A 16,844-nucleotide genomic window follows, 5' to 3' on the forward strand; every position below is an offset into this window, starting at 1 on the left:
CAGCTGAGTTTTATGTTTATGCAGTCTTAGTGTCACAATTAATGTAGGAGTAGCAATAAGCAAATCCAAAATTTAATGCACCTTCAACAAGGTTGATTTTGCTGCTCTGACTCTTGCTTTCATCCTCAGTGGTTTTATGTTGGGAATGCATCATAAAACAGGCAGAAGGTGGAATGGGACTAACCCAGCAGCTCTAGTGGGAACAAGACTTCTACTTTTTCTGGTTTATTATTTTTACTGTGCCAGTTAAACGATGCATGTCCCCTCCAAGGGAGGATGATGTGACCAGTCTTTGCTGACTGAAGGCCCCTGTGCCCTTTCACTGGGCCAAAAGGGAGATTATGAATCTCAGTTATTCAGCCCCTCTCTGGGTTATTTCTGAAATGCTCAGCAGGGAGGAACAAAGCAGGGAACCAAAATGCCAGATAAAAAGCCAGCTACTAAAATGTTCATGTTTTTCAGCTGGCTGCATGGTAAGTTTATATCTAAAGAAGGAGGTATGTGCAAGAGCAGTTTTAAAAGCAAAGAATATATAATCTTTGACATTGTTCTGTAGGAGAGGTCCTGCTCTGTTATAATCCACGAGACATGGATTTTTAAAAATATTTGCTTGGAGGTGTTTTTAATTTTTTTTTTTTTAATATATTTTAAAGCAGGTAAAGAGATCATTGGCTGATTGTGTGGTGCCAGCACCCAAATGATGGAGTCCAGGTCTGGCTATTCTTGCACAAATGTGTTTGTGGGGTGAATTTCACTGATTGTGTGTTTGGAATTGTGCTGGTCTCCAGCCCTGCTCCTGGATCAGCTGCTCCCTGTGGTGATGTCTCTGTGTTGTGTGAAAAACAGATGGATTATCAGGGAACACATCACTGTCGCTGAAAATGGCAGGGCAGAAGAAGAAATCCTCTCAGATCCTCCAAATAAAATAAGAGCACTTCAAAGGGTCCACAAGAAGTGGCCAGGTTTGCCAGGACCTTATTGATCCCTGAGACTGATTTGTGGCATGCACACCACAGCTCAGCCATGAAGGGGATTTGGGGAGTGCAGGGGCCTCTCTGCAGCCTCCCCTGCTGGGATGGAAAATCTGGCAGTCAGCAAACCAGCCCGGTGCTTCTGCACCTGCAGAGAGGGGGAAAGGGGCACACGGGCCAATCTCCTGCTGAAATGCTACGTGTGCTTGGCTCTGCAAACTGCAATTCACCTGCCTGCAGGTGATGGGACTGGCGTGTGGCAGCAGAATGGGGATTTTAATTCGTGTTTAGCGGTGAAGATGAGGAAAACCAAGGCTGATACTGGAGATCTAATTCAGAGAGGTTCTCCTTACCTCTCAGGTGTCAGATCTCTCTCCAGCTCGGATATTTTTTTCTTCGCGGGTGTCTTGCCTCCCTGAGGACCACACAAGCAACCACAAATTAGTGACTTTAGCACAGATAAATATTTTTGAATGTAATGAAGCAAAGTGAGGGCCAGAAAAGCCAATGTTTCAGTGTTTGAATGTAGCCCAAAGGGAAAAACCACATCCTTAACCAGCAGTGCCACTGCTACATAGGAAAGCATCCCAGGGTCATTTTGCTGCAAGGGAAGAAGCTTCTCTCCTTCCTTTTGCTTGGATATTAGATTTTTTTTTTTTTTTTAAATTTTTTTCTTATTGGCACAGCTGCCCAGGACAGTGGTGGAATCCCCAGCCCTGAAGGGATTTAAAAGGTGGCACTTGGAGACATGGTTTAGTGGTGGCCTTGGCAGTGCAGGTTAAGGGCTGGACTCGATGACTCAATGATCTCTCAGAGACCTTTTCCAATTGTATGATTCTTATACCATGATTTTTCTGGTACCCAGTTCTCTGGGTGAGGGGGGATATGGCCCTTGCTCAAGAAGGAAGCAGGAAGGAAAAGGGTGTGGGGTTCAAGTAGCTTCTCCAGAGACTGTTTATACCTTTTTAAAAAATAGATATATAGTGAAGTAAAATATATAAGCAGCTTCCCTGAGGGGAAAAGCTCCTGAGACTCTGGTGACCCTCCTAAACACTGGACATCCTTCTCTTTTCTAATGCCTCAGGGAAGAAGCTGGAAGAGGTCAGAAAAACACAACCTGCTCTTTTCATCTTTTCACCACAATTTCACCACAGAAAGATTTTGACTTGTGTGCCTCATTTCTTTGCACCTTACAAAAAAACCTCCTGGCAAACATAAATAAGGAAGATGTGACTCAGGCTTGTCAAGCCCCTCCATTAATTACAGCTCAGGAGCCATACATATGGTTAGGGATAATTAGTAGTGTGGAGAGGGCATCATTAATCCATGTTAGTGCCCACCACTGGTGTCTGAGCTCCAGTCCTGCAAAGCACCTCAGGATTGCTCCAGTGGAACTGTTTACGCAGAAACCTTGGTGCACCAGGGGATTTCTCCAACAGCTTAAATTTAAGCACGTGCTTAAATGCTTAGTTGAACAAGACAGCTTATTCTTTCCAAAAGTTTATGTTCACTTTCCTGGGAATACAGTCATTTACTTTGCTTTTTTTGTAGGAGTGAATACTTCTGCAGAGCTCTGGAGGCTGTGTTGTTGAGTTAAAAAAATCCTATCCAATTATCTGGAAAATGCTGGGCTTTTTCACAGAATAGATCAGTAGCCTTCAGGAATACATCCATTTCAGGTTTTCAAGGGAAGACACAATGTAAGGAACCCGTGGTTCAATCACCTGTTCCTGTTTGTGATACCACAAAGATAATGCAGATGAAACTACAGCCTAAATCCAGCACTACATGGATCAGCTGCTGGGAAAAGGAGATGTTTTGGGTTAGGATAAAACAAACAACTCTGTATTTGGAGAACTATACCTCAGGTTTCTTTACATAAATAAGTTTGGCAGCAAATATTCATCCAAATGTGCCAGGGGGGTTTTGTTTTGAAGAAAAGGAATGGGAAGAAGAAAGCACATGCCATGCTGTTTTAACAACTGTGGAAATATTAAAGCTGTCACTGGTTTATTTTTGCTGTTCCTTCTGTTTTGTCTTTTTAACTTCTCTTCCAACAAGCCAGAAATTACATATATTTGTGTCTGACTGGGAAGAAAAGCTTGTTTCAACCTATGTAAAGACACTAAGCATATGTTGAATTTATTGGCCAACTGGTATTGTCCTCAAGGCAGCTTCACCAATAAAGTAACTCCAGAGCAAAACAAAAATGAGCTGTGTGGAGGAAAAATGTGTTTTCCTAATTAACAACAGCATTTGTGGGGAATTTGGCACAGGCTGAGATGTGATAAGGGCAAATATGAATTGTAGACAATGGCTTGTCTCCAAAATGTCTTACTGGGAACCACTTTTATTTAGGAAATGATAATGTTTAATGAATGTGAACACGCTGCTCATTTATAATGGAGATCTCCTTGCTGCTCTCCCTGAAATGCCAGCTGAGCTCCTGTGTAGGCATCCTTTGACTGGGTGATTTCCTGCTCTGCTGACTCCCACCGGGTGAGCTCTGCCTCAGGTGGCAGCTGGCAGGGACACAGGGCTGTGCTCTGCTGTGTGGGCTCAGCAAAATGTTTTGGGAAGCCCAGAGGTTGGAGCAGACAAGAACCTGATTTCAGACCGAATTCCAGAGCACTGGCTGCTGCTGGGATGGCACCAGGAGGGAGAGGGTATCCAAATGTCTCCCTGAGAGAAGTGTTGAAACTGGAGGATCTGGGGCACCCTTTGGCTGTGATCTCACAAGCCCTGGCTGCAGCTACAGCCACCACAGGTCAAGGAGTCATGGAATGGCTGGGTTGGAAGATCATCCAGTGCCACCCCTGCCATGGGCAGGGACACCTTCCACTGTCCCAGGGTGCTCCAAGCCCTGTCCAACCTGGCCTTGGGCACTGCCAGGGATCCAGGGGCAGCCACAGCTGCTCTGGACACCTTCTACAGGGTCTTCCCACCCTCACAGGGAGGAATTCCTTCCCAATATTCCATTTAAACCCACTGCCAGTTTGAAGCCATTCCTCCTTGTCCCTAAGTGCTGTTTTAACAAGTCCCTCTCCATGTTTCTTGTAGGTTCCCTTGGGGAACTGTAACAGGAGAAAAGTGCTCCTGTGGTTTAAGGGAAACCAGCAGCAGCTGCTGCAGTTTTTTGGGGGATTCATTGGATCATGTGAGATGCTAAAGATGGCAGGCTGGACAAATGCAGCTTTGCACTGGGCCTGGATTGAGAAGTCTGTTCTGGCACTGTTGAGATAAAACAAGCAGCTTCTGACACAGAAAAAGTGCTCAGACAAAGATGTTCTCACTGATTCATAAACTTGCTGAATGAAAGACTCTGCTCTGCCACCCCTGTTGGATTTAGGAACTAAAGAGATGACAGCTCCCACAGCTGGCTGAGGGCTCTGGGTGCAGCAGTTAGAGGAAATCCAGCAGGGCTTGGGAATCAGAGCCCTCAAATGCAGCCTTTCCTCTGTTCTCACTCAGCTTCTCTCTTGGCCTCCTTGGTTATAGTTATAGTTGTTATAGTTGTATCTCTTATTGATATTTGTCACAGCCATTTGTGGTTTTCTTTGCTTCTGCCGAGTTCCACCAAAAAGAGATCTCCAGATCTGTGTTGACGCCTAGCCCAGAAGCAAGTTTTCCACAGTTAGGTTCTCTTGTCCCCCTTTCCTGGGTTTTCTGTGTCTTTTTTTCTTTTTTCCCTCTGAATTCTGGCCATGCCTTTGTGTATGTGTGGGTGTGTTCATTTCCAATGCATTGCTTTACCTGCAGTGGGGATCAGAAATAAATCCTTGGGGGAACAGAGCAGGAAAAGCAGCACAATGGGCTTGAGAGAAAGAGCTCTGATAAGCTCTTAAATGTAACTTCCAGATCAGTGACTGCCACGTTTCTCACTCAGAGGACATCTCCCTCCCAGCCCTTCCTCAGCCAGTCCTTTCCCAGTGCTCCCAGTCCCAGGTTGGTGATCCCTGGCTGGGCAGGGGATGAGCTGCCACTGTGCAAACTGAAGGGAAATGCAATTTACAGCAGAGCTGACCCACATTCCTGTTTCTGTTATATCCTCATCCCCTTTCCAGTGACAGTCATGGGACCAGGAGCTCTCTGGAAGAATCAGAGGCCAGCAAAGTGTGTCTCAAACAAGACACTCTGCTCTGTCCCCTGTCAATGGTGGGCCATAAAGGTGGGACCAAAGTCTGGGTGTGGGGAGCTTCCAGCTTGGAAAGAAGCACAGGATCTGTGACTCCAGTAATAGCACTGTGCTTTATTGAGTATTAGGTGCAATCTAATTAGTTTTGCATTTTCCAGATCAGCCTACTGCTCTGGATACCAACTCGTCATGAGAAGAACAATTTTTTCACCCAAGTTCATTCTTCCACAAATCTGGCAAATGGGATTCTTATCTTCAGGAGCTCTAAGAGCAGCTCTTGGTAGGGTTAAGTGTCAGCTTTTAGCAGTAAGTGGTATTTGAAGGTTTGGGAATCAGTGATAAAGTACTTACGGAAATAAAGGGGTGGCTCTGGGTAGGTCTGGAGATGTTATATATTGTTTTTCTTATATCTAAGACCTGAGATGTCTGGAACACTGACTGGCAGGGAGAAATTTCCCTTTAGAGTCCAGTTCCAAAATATATCCTTGCTGTAATTCTCACAAAAGAGACTTTAAAAGTCAGATTCATTCCTGTGGGTCAGGCAGATGTTTTGTTTTGAATATGGATTTGACAGAAATTTTCTGAGTTGTGAACTACTCATCTTAAGGCTTGGAAAAGCACAGAACACCTACCTCTGGTAGGGACATTCCCTGACAAAGAGAGCAGAAGAAATCCCTCCCTAAACCAGAAGGAATGGCCAAATGTGGCATCAGGAATTTGGGATGATGGTCCCTAGACACAAAATTCCACCTGTAAAAGTTCTCCTGAAGAAATCACCCTTTCATTTCCCCTTGCCCACTGCCAGAATGCAGGAGACTTTCTGATTTCTCTGAAGAATGTTGAATTCTCTTGAAAATGCAGAATATCTGCTTTTGTTTTTTGGCAGGGGGATGTTTCACACTGAACTGCAGACACACTCCTGGCTCCAATGAGAACCTGAACCTGTTATTTCATGCTACATAGCTGAGGGGAGACATATGGGACCTCAGATGTGGCTTGAAAAACTAGAGGGTTTTTTTTTTTTTTTTTTGCTGAATAATAAATTAATGAGCTATTTCCAAAACTTTCCAGCTCATATTATTCTTATTATCTAGAGCAGGCTATCCTAAAGCAGATCTGCAGTCTGTGTGCACAGGTATGCACTGGTTTGGTTTATGACTGAGATATTTATGCAAATATAATAGGAAAAAGCCTTTGCCAATGCTGAAGGGACATTTTAAATGGCTTTGCACAGGGAAGATGTGTTTTGACTAACACTGCTTCTTTGCTTTTGTTCTCCATTCCTCAAATAGAACTGTTTTGGCTTGGGTGGGATTTTTTCAGATGAAATCTTTAAGGAATTTCTATTATCTAATTAGTACTCCTTTTCCTGCCTCATTCTCTCAGGCTACTGGCACAACTTGGGAAGATAAAAGTTAAATAATCTCCCTCCACCCTAAGCTATTTCAACACTACATTGAAGGGAAAAAAACCCCAACCCAGCCCCTAACATAAAGCTCTATAATTCCAGTGTGGCATTTTGCAGCAGGGCACTGACCAGCTGATCTAAATGTGTCTGCCCATGAAAACCTGGGGGAGATTGTTGCAATATTTTGTCTGTATGTCTTAAGGCCTCCCCCCCTATTTTTGAAACAGATTTAGGAATCCAATTGGGATCAGCTTTCAGAGCTGCCCCAGTCTTTTCTTATTAGATTGTCCCTGGAGGTTTGTCAGGTGAAAGAGCATTTTTAAAGATAATTTAAGTAGAAGTAGAGCAACAGCAAGTATTTGCATGCTAAAAGGTATTACAGAAATGAAATACAGCATGAGATTAGGGTTGGCTATTTGCCCTGAGGGTTTTAAGTGGATCTGCTGATTAAGTGGTGGGGTGTAAGCTTTGAGTTATTTTGCACTGACATGATCTCTAATTTAAATGCTTTGGTAAGGAGTTTTAGAGAACCACAAGCTGTGGAATTCTTCATATGATAATACTGTAAAACTAGATGTGAACATGACATGTGCTATGCTTTTTTTTGGGGGGGGGGGTGGGTTTAACCTATTTTTTTATGCCTAAATAAACATGGTTTAATTGCAAATTCCCAAACCCTTCAATAGGATGTAGTAACTTAATGAGTACCTGGCTGTGTGTGATCTATGTGGTGTTACAGACAAATGAAAGGTTACATCAAAACATTCAGAGGGAATTTTTTGGTGTATGGTCTTGAAACATAATAACCAGTCCTTATTTAGGAGGAAAACAGCCAGCAGCTGGAAAACTCACTGGCCTCCAGATCCCTGTTTTCCTTGGAAAACTATTAATGTGAACTGGTCAGCCTAAAGAGAGGGATTGATTCCATTTTGCTGTTTGACTGCATCCAAGGATTTCAGGAGGGTGAAAATCTGAAATATCTTGTAGTGATTTATCTCTGGAATAGCTTAACTTGTCCTAAGCAATATTTATACAACTTAAAGAGCAGGAGCTAATGGCGAAGGCCCTGGAATTACTCACAAGTGAAGAGATTTTTCAGATGTTCCTAACTTGAGATTCAGTAAATGTTTAGGGGGCACATTTTGATGTTTGTACCTGAGGTTTGCACTGATGGAATTGAAACTGCCCCTCAAATCTCCCACCTTGCTGCTGTTACCTTGTCTTTCCCAGCTTTGCCCTGAGGACCTGTCTCTCCATCCACAGCCTGTTTGACTCTCAGCAGCTTCTCCCGCATCACTTCATCCACCTGCTCAAGACAAACAGAGGAATCTTCCTCAATTTTTGGCTCTGCCACCTCACCCCAGACAATTGTTCAGCTGAACAAGCAAAGAACAGGTAGTAGGGACTCTGGAAGGAGGGAAGGTCTATGCCAGGGCCAGTTCTTACAGCTGGAGAAAAATATACCCAGGCAATGCATGTGATCAATGTCCTCTTGCTATTGTAAGCACACCTGCACTCTGATCTCTTCCTCCACTTCTTTCCGTTCCTCTCCTTTGATCAGCTCTGGGTCATGATCCTGGAGAAAATCCAATCTGTTATCTCTGTTCTCCCAAAAGACTGTTAGCCAAAAGAAAGAAAAAAGGGGAAAAAGTTACAGAAGCCATTGGTTTCTCCAACTGCTTCTGGAGGCAAAAGAAAGGGTGGTTGTAGGGAGCTTTTATTAAATGATGAGATGTATGAAAGCAGCAGGCTCTAGGGACCCTTACCAAGTTCAGAGCCCTGTTGTGTTAGGATCTGCAAATCTTGAGGTTGTAAGGGATTTCTTCTCTTGCCTTGGGTTGCAGAATGGTATCAGAATTCAGGAGGATAATGGGATAGTGAGGTTGTCATTTGGAGGTTGCAAAGCTGCGAGCCACGAGCCCAGTCCCATGCCTGAAGTTGGCATTATTTTTTTTATTTCACAGCACAGGGCTTCAGTCTTTTCCATGAAGAAGGCACAGGGGTGGCTCCTGCCCTGAAGGATGTGCTCTCCACAAGTGACACTTGGCTTGGGGACCAAAGGAAGGGGGTTAATTCAAACCACAAATTTCCCTGTACTCCCCATGGCTCAGTCAAAGCTGCTGCATCCTGGGGAGCTGGCCTTTGTAGTAATTGCCAGGAAGCTGAAATATGGGAAGAGGGGCACTGGAACAGGAATGAAACCAGCACTGAGCACGTGGAAGTGGGAGAGAGGGAGGGGACAGTGAAGGTGACAAAACAGTAACCTGCAGCTGACTACAAGGGATGCATGGCCACACAAAGGCTCCACTTTTGGGGGATTTTAAGCTCAATACAGAAATTTAAAGCAGTTAAGCCCCAAAGAGATGAGACCTACCTGATCCAGCCCCTCTGTTTTGAAGTGCTGTGCAAAGAAGCAGTAATAAGCAGACCTAACACCCAGTCACAGCGAATTTGTGAAACTGGTGATGAAAAAAAACTATTTATGATAAAGTACCTAATGATCCTGAGGTGCAGCTCATTATTTTTGTTGAGGCAAACTGCAATTTGCTTTTTAGAAAGAAAACTAAATGAAGTCTGACGAGCTCGGTGCATATCTGAGTTCTCCAAGTGCCTGATTTTAATGGAAATACCTCTTTTTTTCCTACACTTCTTGAGGTAATTTGAAGGAAGACAATTCATATCTTGCCTTTCAGACCCTGATTGTATCTTCCTAAATGACAGCTAATCTCCAGCTGTATGTGCTAATTCAATTTCCCAGTGATTTGAAATGACAGTTTTCCACTTTCAGACGTTGGCTCCTCTATGAGTCAGTTTTGTACAGACATTCTATTTGTACAGATATTATATTTGATATTCTCCCCTGCACCCCTTGCCTGCTGAAGGCACCGTGCAAATTCAGAAAGGTTTTAACATCCAAGTTTTAGTTCATCCAAGACTGGATGCTCTTTCCATGCCCCAAAAGAATTTCAGGGCCCAATCCAGGCAGAGGATTTGTAGTCTTACAAAGTTTATAGAGGGAATAGTTCTTGCAGGTGAGTAATCTTAATTTCACCGCTGCGAATGGTGGGGATGGAGGAGGACAGGGGATATTTTGGTAATGGAAGAAACTCCAAAGTACAGACATTTAATTTCTTTAAATTACTTGTGGGTCATCAGAGGGCATGGCAGATGTCATGTAATATTTCAGGAGGAAAAGCTGATTTGCCCAAGTTATGAGGTAGCTCCTCCAGCCTGGAATTCCAGCCTTGGGGAAAGGGGACATTACATAGGAGTTATGTGAATTTTTAAACACTTTCCTGACTGGGTCAACAGGTTGCAAGTGCTATGTTTTCACAGGAGTACCAAGCTTTAGAGATTTATTTTTCATAGAGGGATCTGCAGGTTTTTCTATTCTGTTTTTTTTTCATAATTGTTTATTGTCATTTTGTAGATTGATTAGTGTTTAATACCCACTGCAGGCAAACCAGGGAGGCTCCCCCCAGACTCTGGTATTACCTGGCAATGAGTTATCTGAGTTATATTAACCACTGGGTTAGAGGGGTCTAATTTTAGTAGAGAGATCAATAACTCATAGGTGTTACATGCTCTGTTATTCTTTTATAGATCAACAGAATGTTTCAAAGTCAATTTTAAAGGGAGGTCAGGAGGCTAAGGATGTTATGTTTTCACCGGCTGGTCAGCAGAGTCTGGTATTTTGTTACAGGCAGGGTCAACCAGCTCCAGGAGCTATTTCTGTGCCTGTGTGTATGTAGTGAAATTTATGTCACCTTTTCTAAAATAGTATATGCTTATTTTGGGATTGTTTTATATGCAGAGCTAGCTCGGGGCTCAAAGGCAGCCCAGACCACTCCTAAATCAGCATCCCAGCTCTGCAGGCCAGTAGGGAACTCCAATATCCCAGAATTTCACAGAACAGCCAACTAACAATTATAGAAGATTTATTTGAATCATGAAGCTTCTCTTGAAATGGCCACTTTGAACCTCCTGGCAAAAGGATTTGAATCTCTTGAAGGCTGGTTAAAAATACAGAATATTACCACACCTTCAAGGAGTATTTGGACACACCATGGAGTATTTGATCTCCAATATCCTCTGTGATGCTGAGCAAGTCATAAATATCAACTGGTCAGCTGTAGAATTGGGGAAAATAGCACATTGCTGCCTCACACTGCAAAAATACACTGCAAAAGTACAGAGGGAGGTAAAGGCTCAGCCTTACATTTGCCCCATGTAAACTCTGGCTATTGCAGTGTGAAAGGAGATGCCACACAAAGTGGCTGTTTCTAAGCACATCATTTAAAATAAGTGCTTTAGGACTTGGCAAGTGGAGTTTAGCAACTAGAAAAAAGGCCAGATACAGCTCTAGGGGGATAAAAGGCTTCATGAATTCCAGCGAAGTTTAGGCAGCAGCTCTAGTTTGGGAGAGGACTTAAAAACACAGGGTGAAGAAATTTGTAAGTGAAGTGTTTAGATTTTTGTCAAAACTGATTTATATTTTTAAAAATATTTAAGTAAGCTATGTAAAAAGCAACAGTTTCGTGGGATGGGAAGACTTTTTTAAAATTAAGTGTTGGGGGCTGTGAAAAAACAAAGATGTTTGTTGTTTGGTCAGCTGTCATTTAGTTGAACTTTAGACACACTTATAAGGGGCTTTGAATTACTCCTGATAAAAAAATTTCTTAATAAAGCTCTGTTGCTTCAATCATGTTTTCAAGATTTCTGCACTAATAAATCTGAACTTCTGTGCAAATGATGATAGCAAGTGACCTATTTCAAATAAGATTAGGGAAAAAAATGTTCTCAATAGAAAGTCCAAACTCAGATCTATTTTTTCCTGCATAATTCTGTGACTGAGAGGAAAGCAGCTTAAAATAAAAAAATACAAGAGACTGCTGGTGCTGTTCTGGGTGGATGTTGTTGCAGATTAGATCCTGATGAGAGAATTTGATTCAAAGAATCCATGGTTAGATTAAAAATAAAACCATTTTGGACAACCCCCAGGTAGTATTGTGTGAGTGCCCTGCAATGAAAAGCCCAAAATGCTGCAGGAGGATTGTGCTGCAAGGAGGAATTAACAGCTGTTTACTAAAAATACATGTGGTGTCAAATAGACCTGGTTCACTGGGAGAAAAGGAGGAAAAAAAAACCCATCTGAAGTTGAACTGCACAGCTACAGACTCCTCCTGTGCCTAAGCCAGAACTGCAGGTATTCTTTGAAGCCTGCAAGAGAGCTTTCCCACTCTGAGGGTTCCTGCTTGTGCTCTGTGCAGAAAAGGGCTCCTTCTCATGTGCCTTCAGAGCTGGAGAGCAGCTGGCAGCTCCAGCAGGATGGGCTAGAGATGTGTGGGTGTGTAACTGGGAAATGGGAATCACAGAGGCACTCACACTGTGGGAATAACCCCAAAAATTCTGTGTTTGCAGGGCTCAGAGCAGTTGTCCTGCTGGGAATGGCAGAGCTGGTGTTCAGATAGTTTGGGTGACAAATCCCCCATCTCCTCATAAAGCCCCTGGCTTATCACATGAGGTAGTTGTGAAATTTGGGAGTCTCCATTGCTGGCAAAGTCACCACTGTGGTGTTTTTATTCCTCACTCTGTTTTTATTCCTCCCCTGCTCTGCTGAGGTTACAATCAAGCAGTTTTCCTCCAGGGCAAAGCCCTCCTGCCTCCCTTCTGCTGCTGCTGCCCTGCCCTGGGCACTGGCTGGATGGGAGCCCCACTCTTGCCATGCCTGGTTTTGAGTTCCTGGTGCCATTTCATCCTAGGCTAGCTAAGGAAAGAAGTTTGGATGGATTTTATGCTTATCTAGAGCTCCTGCTGCCTTCAGCAGGGTTCTGACATGGCAGATGGGATGCAAAGCTCCCTTTTTTAGCCAGAAAGTTGCTCTGTGATTTATAAGGTGTAAGAAAATCCTAATTGTTACAAGTCAGAGGTCAGGCCAAACTACTGATACACATTTAGCAAGTTTAAGTTCACTTCTTTCTCTCCAGCCAGCTCAAATCAGGCAGAAAACTTGACACCAGTAATTTGTCAGCAGGAGGGAATAATGGAGACTTTTCATATGAGGAATTTTAGCAAGGCACTAGCTCTGAAGGGTGGAGAGCAGAAAAGATATTTTTCCACAATGTATCAGAACAGAATCTGCAGAAATGCAGCAAAAATAACCCCATTTTCCACTTCAGACAAGTGCAAGACTTCCTAATTCACTTGTGAATCAGGCTGAGCACCGAGGACAAGTGTTGAGGAGATAAACAGAAGTAACAAAAGCAGAGAAGACAGAAGAGATCTGGAAATGAACAATATGCCCTTTCATGATTTTTATTAAGAAATCCCTGCTTTTTGGTGCTTTCTCAAGTTGAAAAACCAGCCAGGCCCCTTGCTGAAAGTCTGGGTTATGTTTTAGTTTCACACACTTGGCGTGAAACAAGTACATGCACAGTTTTGAGCCTCTGCTTGAGAAAATGCTACTCCTATTCAAAGATATCATAAAAAATAATTGGAGTAGCTGTGAAGGAATCCATGGACTCTTCCATGAGTTCTCACTCTTGGAGGAGACAGGACAGGTAGAGTTACAGAAATATGGAAACACTGATGCTTAAACCTGATGTACAGTATGGTGCTTTTGAATTATTGGCTATTCTGATGTCATCCTCATTGCCCTCAGAAAATCCTAAAATGTCTTTTTTTTGCTTCTTGAAGCACTTTGCTGCGAGTTTGTTCACTTTCACCCACAGAAATGTCCCTTCCTATATGATTAGCTCAATGGTTTTGACAGATTCCTTGGAAGAATTAAGGTCCTGAGAGCCTCCCTTCCTAAATTCCATTTTAAAATCTAACATCTTAATTTTTATAATGTTCCATATTTTGGGCAGCTGCCCACTTGACCTTATAGGAATGACATTCCCATTAAGCTGATCTGGGAGAACATTCCAGCTGGAATTGTTACCTTTTTCTACTGACCTCGGTACTGAGAGCTTCCTTCCTCCAGCATCAAAAGGAAATTGCTTGGACCTATTTTCCAGCGTTCATCCACTACCTAGATTGGGGGGAAAGTGAAGAGAGGAATTGCTGAGAGCATTGTTTCACAGAATTATGGAATGGGGTGGAAAAGGCCTGAAAGACCTCATTCCAGCCCCTGGACACCTTCTACTAGCCCAGGTTGCTCCATGAGAGAAGGGCTGTCATTTTATCAGCTGAAGTCACCAAATTAAACAATAATTATACTCCAGCTTGTTTGAAAAGGTAATTTAGGTAGAAGACTTGCAATATTAAAGTGGAATTTAATTTAAATGCCTTTTTTCAGTTATTTTTGCTGCTATTGTCATATTCCTGAAACAGTTCTATTTCACTGAACCAGTATTTCTGAGGGAAAAACCTCCCAGAAAATTATCAAAGTTTCTTCATCTTGTATCAGTCGTAAGTATCAAGATGTGAGTAAGGTAATAGTTAAAAAAGAGAGATTAGATCACTGTTTGGGGAGGAATTGAATGTGAATTTATACCAGACAGGATCAGGATTTTGCTAAATAACCTACAAACCACTTGTTATAAAATTGCAGCTCCTGGGATGGTTAAAACTAAATCCCCCCCAAAAAAGCCTTATAATTATGGAAATATCTACTACCTGCAGGTACAGCTGCAGCCCCATTATGGGAGTTATCAAATATCTGGTTTTAATTAAAGTATCAAATATCTGGTTTTAATTACAGTAATTCCAGTTTGGGCCCAGAAGGACAGGAATAATCTAAATACATTTGTCACTTCTACCCTATAGATGGATTTGAAAAAGACTTGGGAGGTTCTTGTCTGAACATCAAGAACTGTTTTGTTTTAGAACTTTGTTTAAAGTGCAAAAAAAAAGTTGGGGGATTTGAGCTCAAATCCCCAGTTACTCCAATGTATTCCCAGTTTCACAGGGTGTGGCACTTTGAGGTTCATTCTTGGATCATTTGAAGTGAGCAGAATCCTTTTACCATTTTTCCATGGTATTTTATAGAAAATGATTAATCCATGATGTTCTGAGAGGAAATGTGTCAACTATTAAAAACCCCAACAAATTAATTCCCCCCAAACCAGCCTAAAAATGGGTTTTTCATTTTTAGCCTCTCAATACCACAGGACACATCAACATTTTATTGTTATAAATAAGCCAGTGAATTGTTTTAGTTACTTGCTTCACTGATTTTATAGACTGATGTCAATGAAATCATTGTGTCAATTTAATTGATTTTAATCAAACCCACTCTCTTGTGTCTTAAGGACAGTTGCAGTTCTGTTTTCTCTTGCCTCAATTAATAGCCTAAGAGTCAACATAATAAAAAGAGCTTTTCCTTTGAAACCAGTTCATATATTTTTTGATTTTCAGTGCATTGAGCCTATGCTTGTTCTGTTTTAAATGTGTTAAGACCCCTTGAACCAGCAATATATATTTGAATTTAAGCAGAAATGTAGAAATAAGTGTCTCAGTCTATTTCTGAGGCTTTCCAAAGCCAGCTCCACACCAGGTGATTCCCACTGGACAGCAGGGAAAACTGAATTGGCTCCACTGTGCACATTTCCTTTGGAGATTTTCCTAAGAGGTTTCACTAGGGATGGGAGTGTGCCCCAGTGTTTGGCATTTCTGGGTGAAATTCAGGGATGCACAGCCTTGCTCACATTCAGTGGGACAAGCTCCAGCAGGTTGCAGGGTGAGGCAGCCCAGACTGCTGCTGCTTTTGGAAAGAGGGATTTTTTGGGGGAATGGAGCCATGGGTTGTTTTTTTCCTCAGGGAAATCAAATCAGCACCTTGCAGAGAAAAGAAAGTGAAGTTCCTTTGATATCAAATACTCTTTGTAAAGATTGCTATCAGGCTTTTCAGAAATGCTTAAATTTCCTTCTGGGATCCAACTTTTGTTTTCTTTAAGAGCTGAAGTTGGGAGCAAGGTTTTTTCTGCCTGCATCCCTATGACTTATAGCCTACACTTATTTTAATAAGAGTCCTGCTGTTAGAACTTTTCCAAATACTTCTCAACTGGTCTAAGATACTCTTTTTTTTTTCCCCTGTCAGTGCTATAACCTTGGAGAGAATGTTCCCTTTGTTGTTTCTCAGTGAACCATAGAGAACCTGATATAATGGCTCAGAATTTTACTTGACAGGAGTTGTGATGGCTGAGGAGATGGGAATGACATGAAGTTATAAAACTCCAGAGCTCCATGCTGTTACTTCACCCCAATTCAAAACAGCCTCGCAGAGGCTGCCAGGGGACTGAGACACATTTTTGCTGTTGGTTCTTATCTTCAGAAATGTGTAAAACCAGGAAGGAATCAAATTTTGTCCTGTAAAAGTCAGGTCTTAAAGCGGATGGATGAGGTGCCATCCAGTTTCAGGAGCTTCACCAGGGCTGTGACAGTGTCACCCAACAAACTGGTCACTGTAACAAGTGATTGGCTGAAGACATGTGTGACCAGAACTTAAAAACACCTCCTGTTCACACAGGAGCAGCCACAACCCTTCCTAGTTACCAAAGTTAAGCAATTGGGCTTAAAGACCTTGAAAAACATTCATGTATTTGTTCCTTCAGCCTGCTGTGTATTTTCATTTACAAAGGGAAAAAAAAACCAACACCCCAACCCCCCAAACAGTGTTTTCAAGATGCTAATTTACAAGTTAACATTTAGGTATCTACCTTCCAATTAAATTGACTGATGCTCCCTAAATTCATGTCATTTAGGTTCCTGGCTAGATGTTCTCAGAGCTTTGGCCAGGCTAATGGATGTAGTCCAAGAAAAGCATCGTTTTTTTTTGGACTATATTTGTTCTAGGGTTAGGCCTTCAAATTAATTTGTGTAAAACTTGCAGCGAAGAGTAAGCTTTGCCCTAGAAAACTCACCCTTCTCCTCCACATATTTAGTGGGAGATTAATGACCCTTATTAAAAAAATATATATTGTTTAAAATTTTATTTATACTGTGGAAGTAAATGAGAGACAAAAGCTGCTGCTTCAGCAAAAGCTGACAATTTTTGTTGCACAGCTTGCTTTTGAAGATGCCCTTTGGTCACTGCTCTGTTTCACAGGTGGTTTGGTCTGTGAAGCTGCTCCTGAAATAATTTGGAAGTGTCTTTTGTGAAAGCAGACCTTTACCTCAAAGATTTCAGGGGGTATATTGTACATTTAGTGGTGTCTATTGACATTTGAAACAAAACTAGTTCCCACTCTAAGAACATAGAAAATGCATGACTTTATTTATGCATGGTTGATGAGGTTTTAAAATTAGATTGAAATCCACACAAGCTCTGAGGCTCTTAATTCCTAATTCTGCAAGGGGTGGCAGTGATGAACTCCTCTGTACCCAC

General features: G+C 42.2%; 1 protein-coding gene across 2 annotated transcripts in view; it reads right to left on the reverse strand.

Annotated features, from left to right (window-relative positions):
• The window catches only part of DRC11 (dynein regulatory complex subunit 11), a 99,695-nt gene that overhangs the window by 25,171 nt on the left and 57,680 nt on the right, over positions 1–16,844 (reverse strand). For both annotated transcript variants that reach the window (XM_085585543.1, XM_085585542.1), the window contains exons 9-12: positions 13,472–13,547; positions 8,025–8,131; positions 7,731–7,820; positions 1,325–1,386 (exon numbers count right to left, since the gene is read on the reverse strand). In XM_085585543.1, the coding sequence (XP_085441669.1) occupies positions 1,325–1,386; positions 7,731–7,820; positions 8,025–8,131; positions 13,472–13,547 (335 nt within the window). The remainder of the gene's footprint in view (positions 1–1,324; positions 1,387–7,730; positions 7,821–8,024; positions 8,132–13,471; positions 13,548–16,844) is intronic.

Source organism: Lonchura striata, chromosome 7 (genome assembly GCF_050655825.1).
Source record: "Lonchura striata isolate lonStrDom1 chromosome 7, ASM5065582v1, whole genome shotgun sequence".
Classification (NCBI taxonomy): Eukaryota; Metazoa; Chordata; class Aves; order Passeriformes; family Estrildidae; genus Lonchura; species Lonchura striata.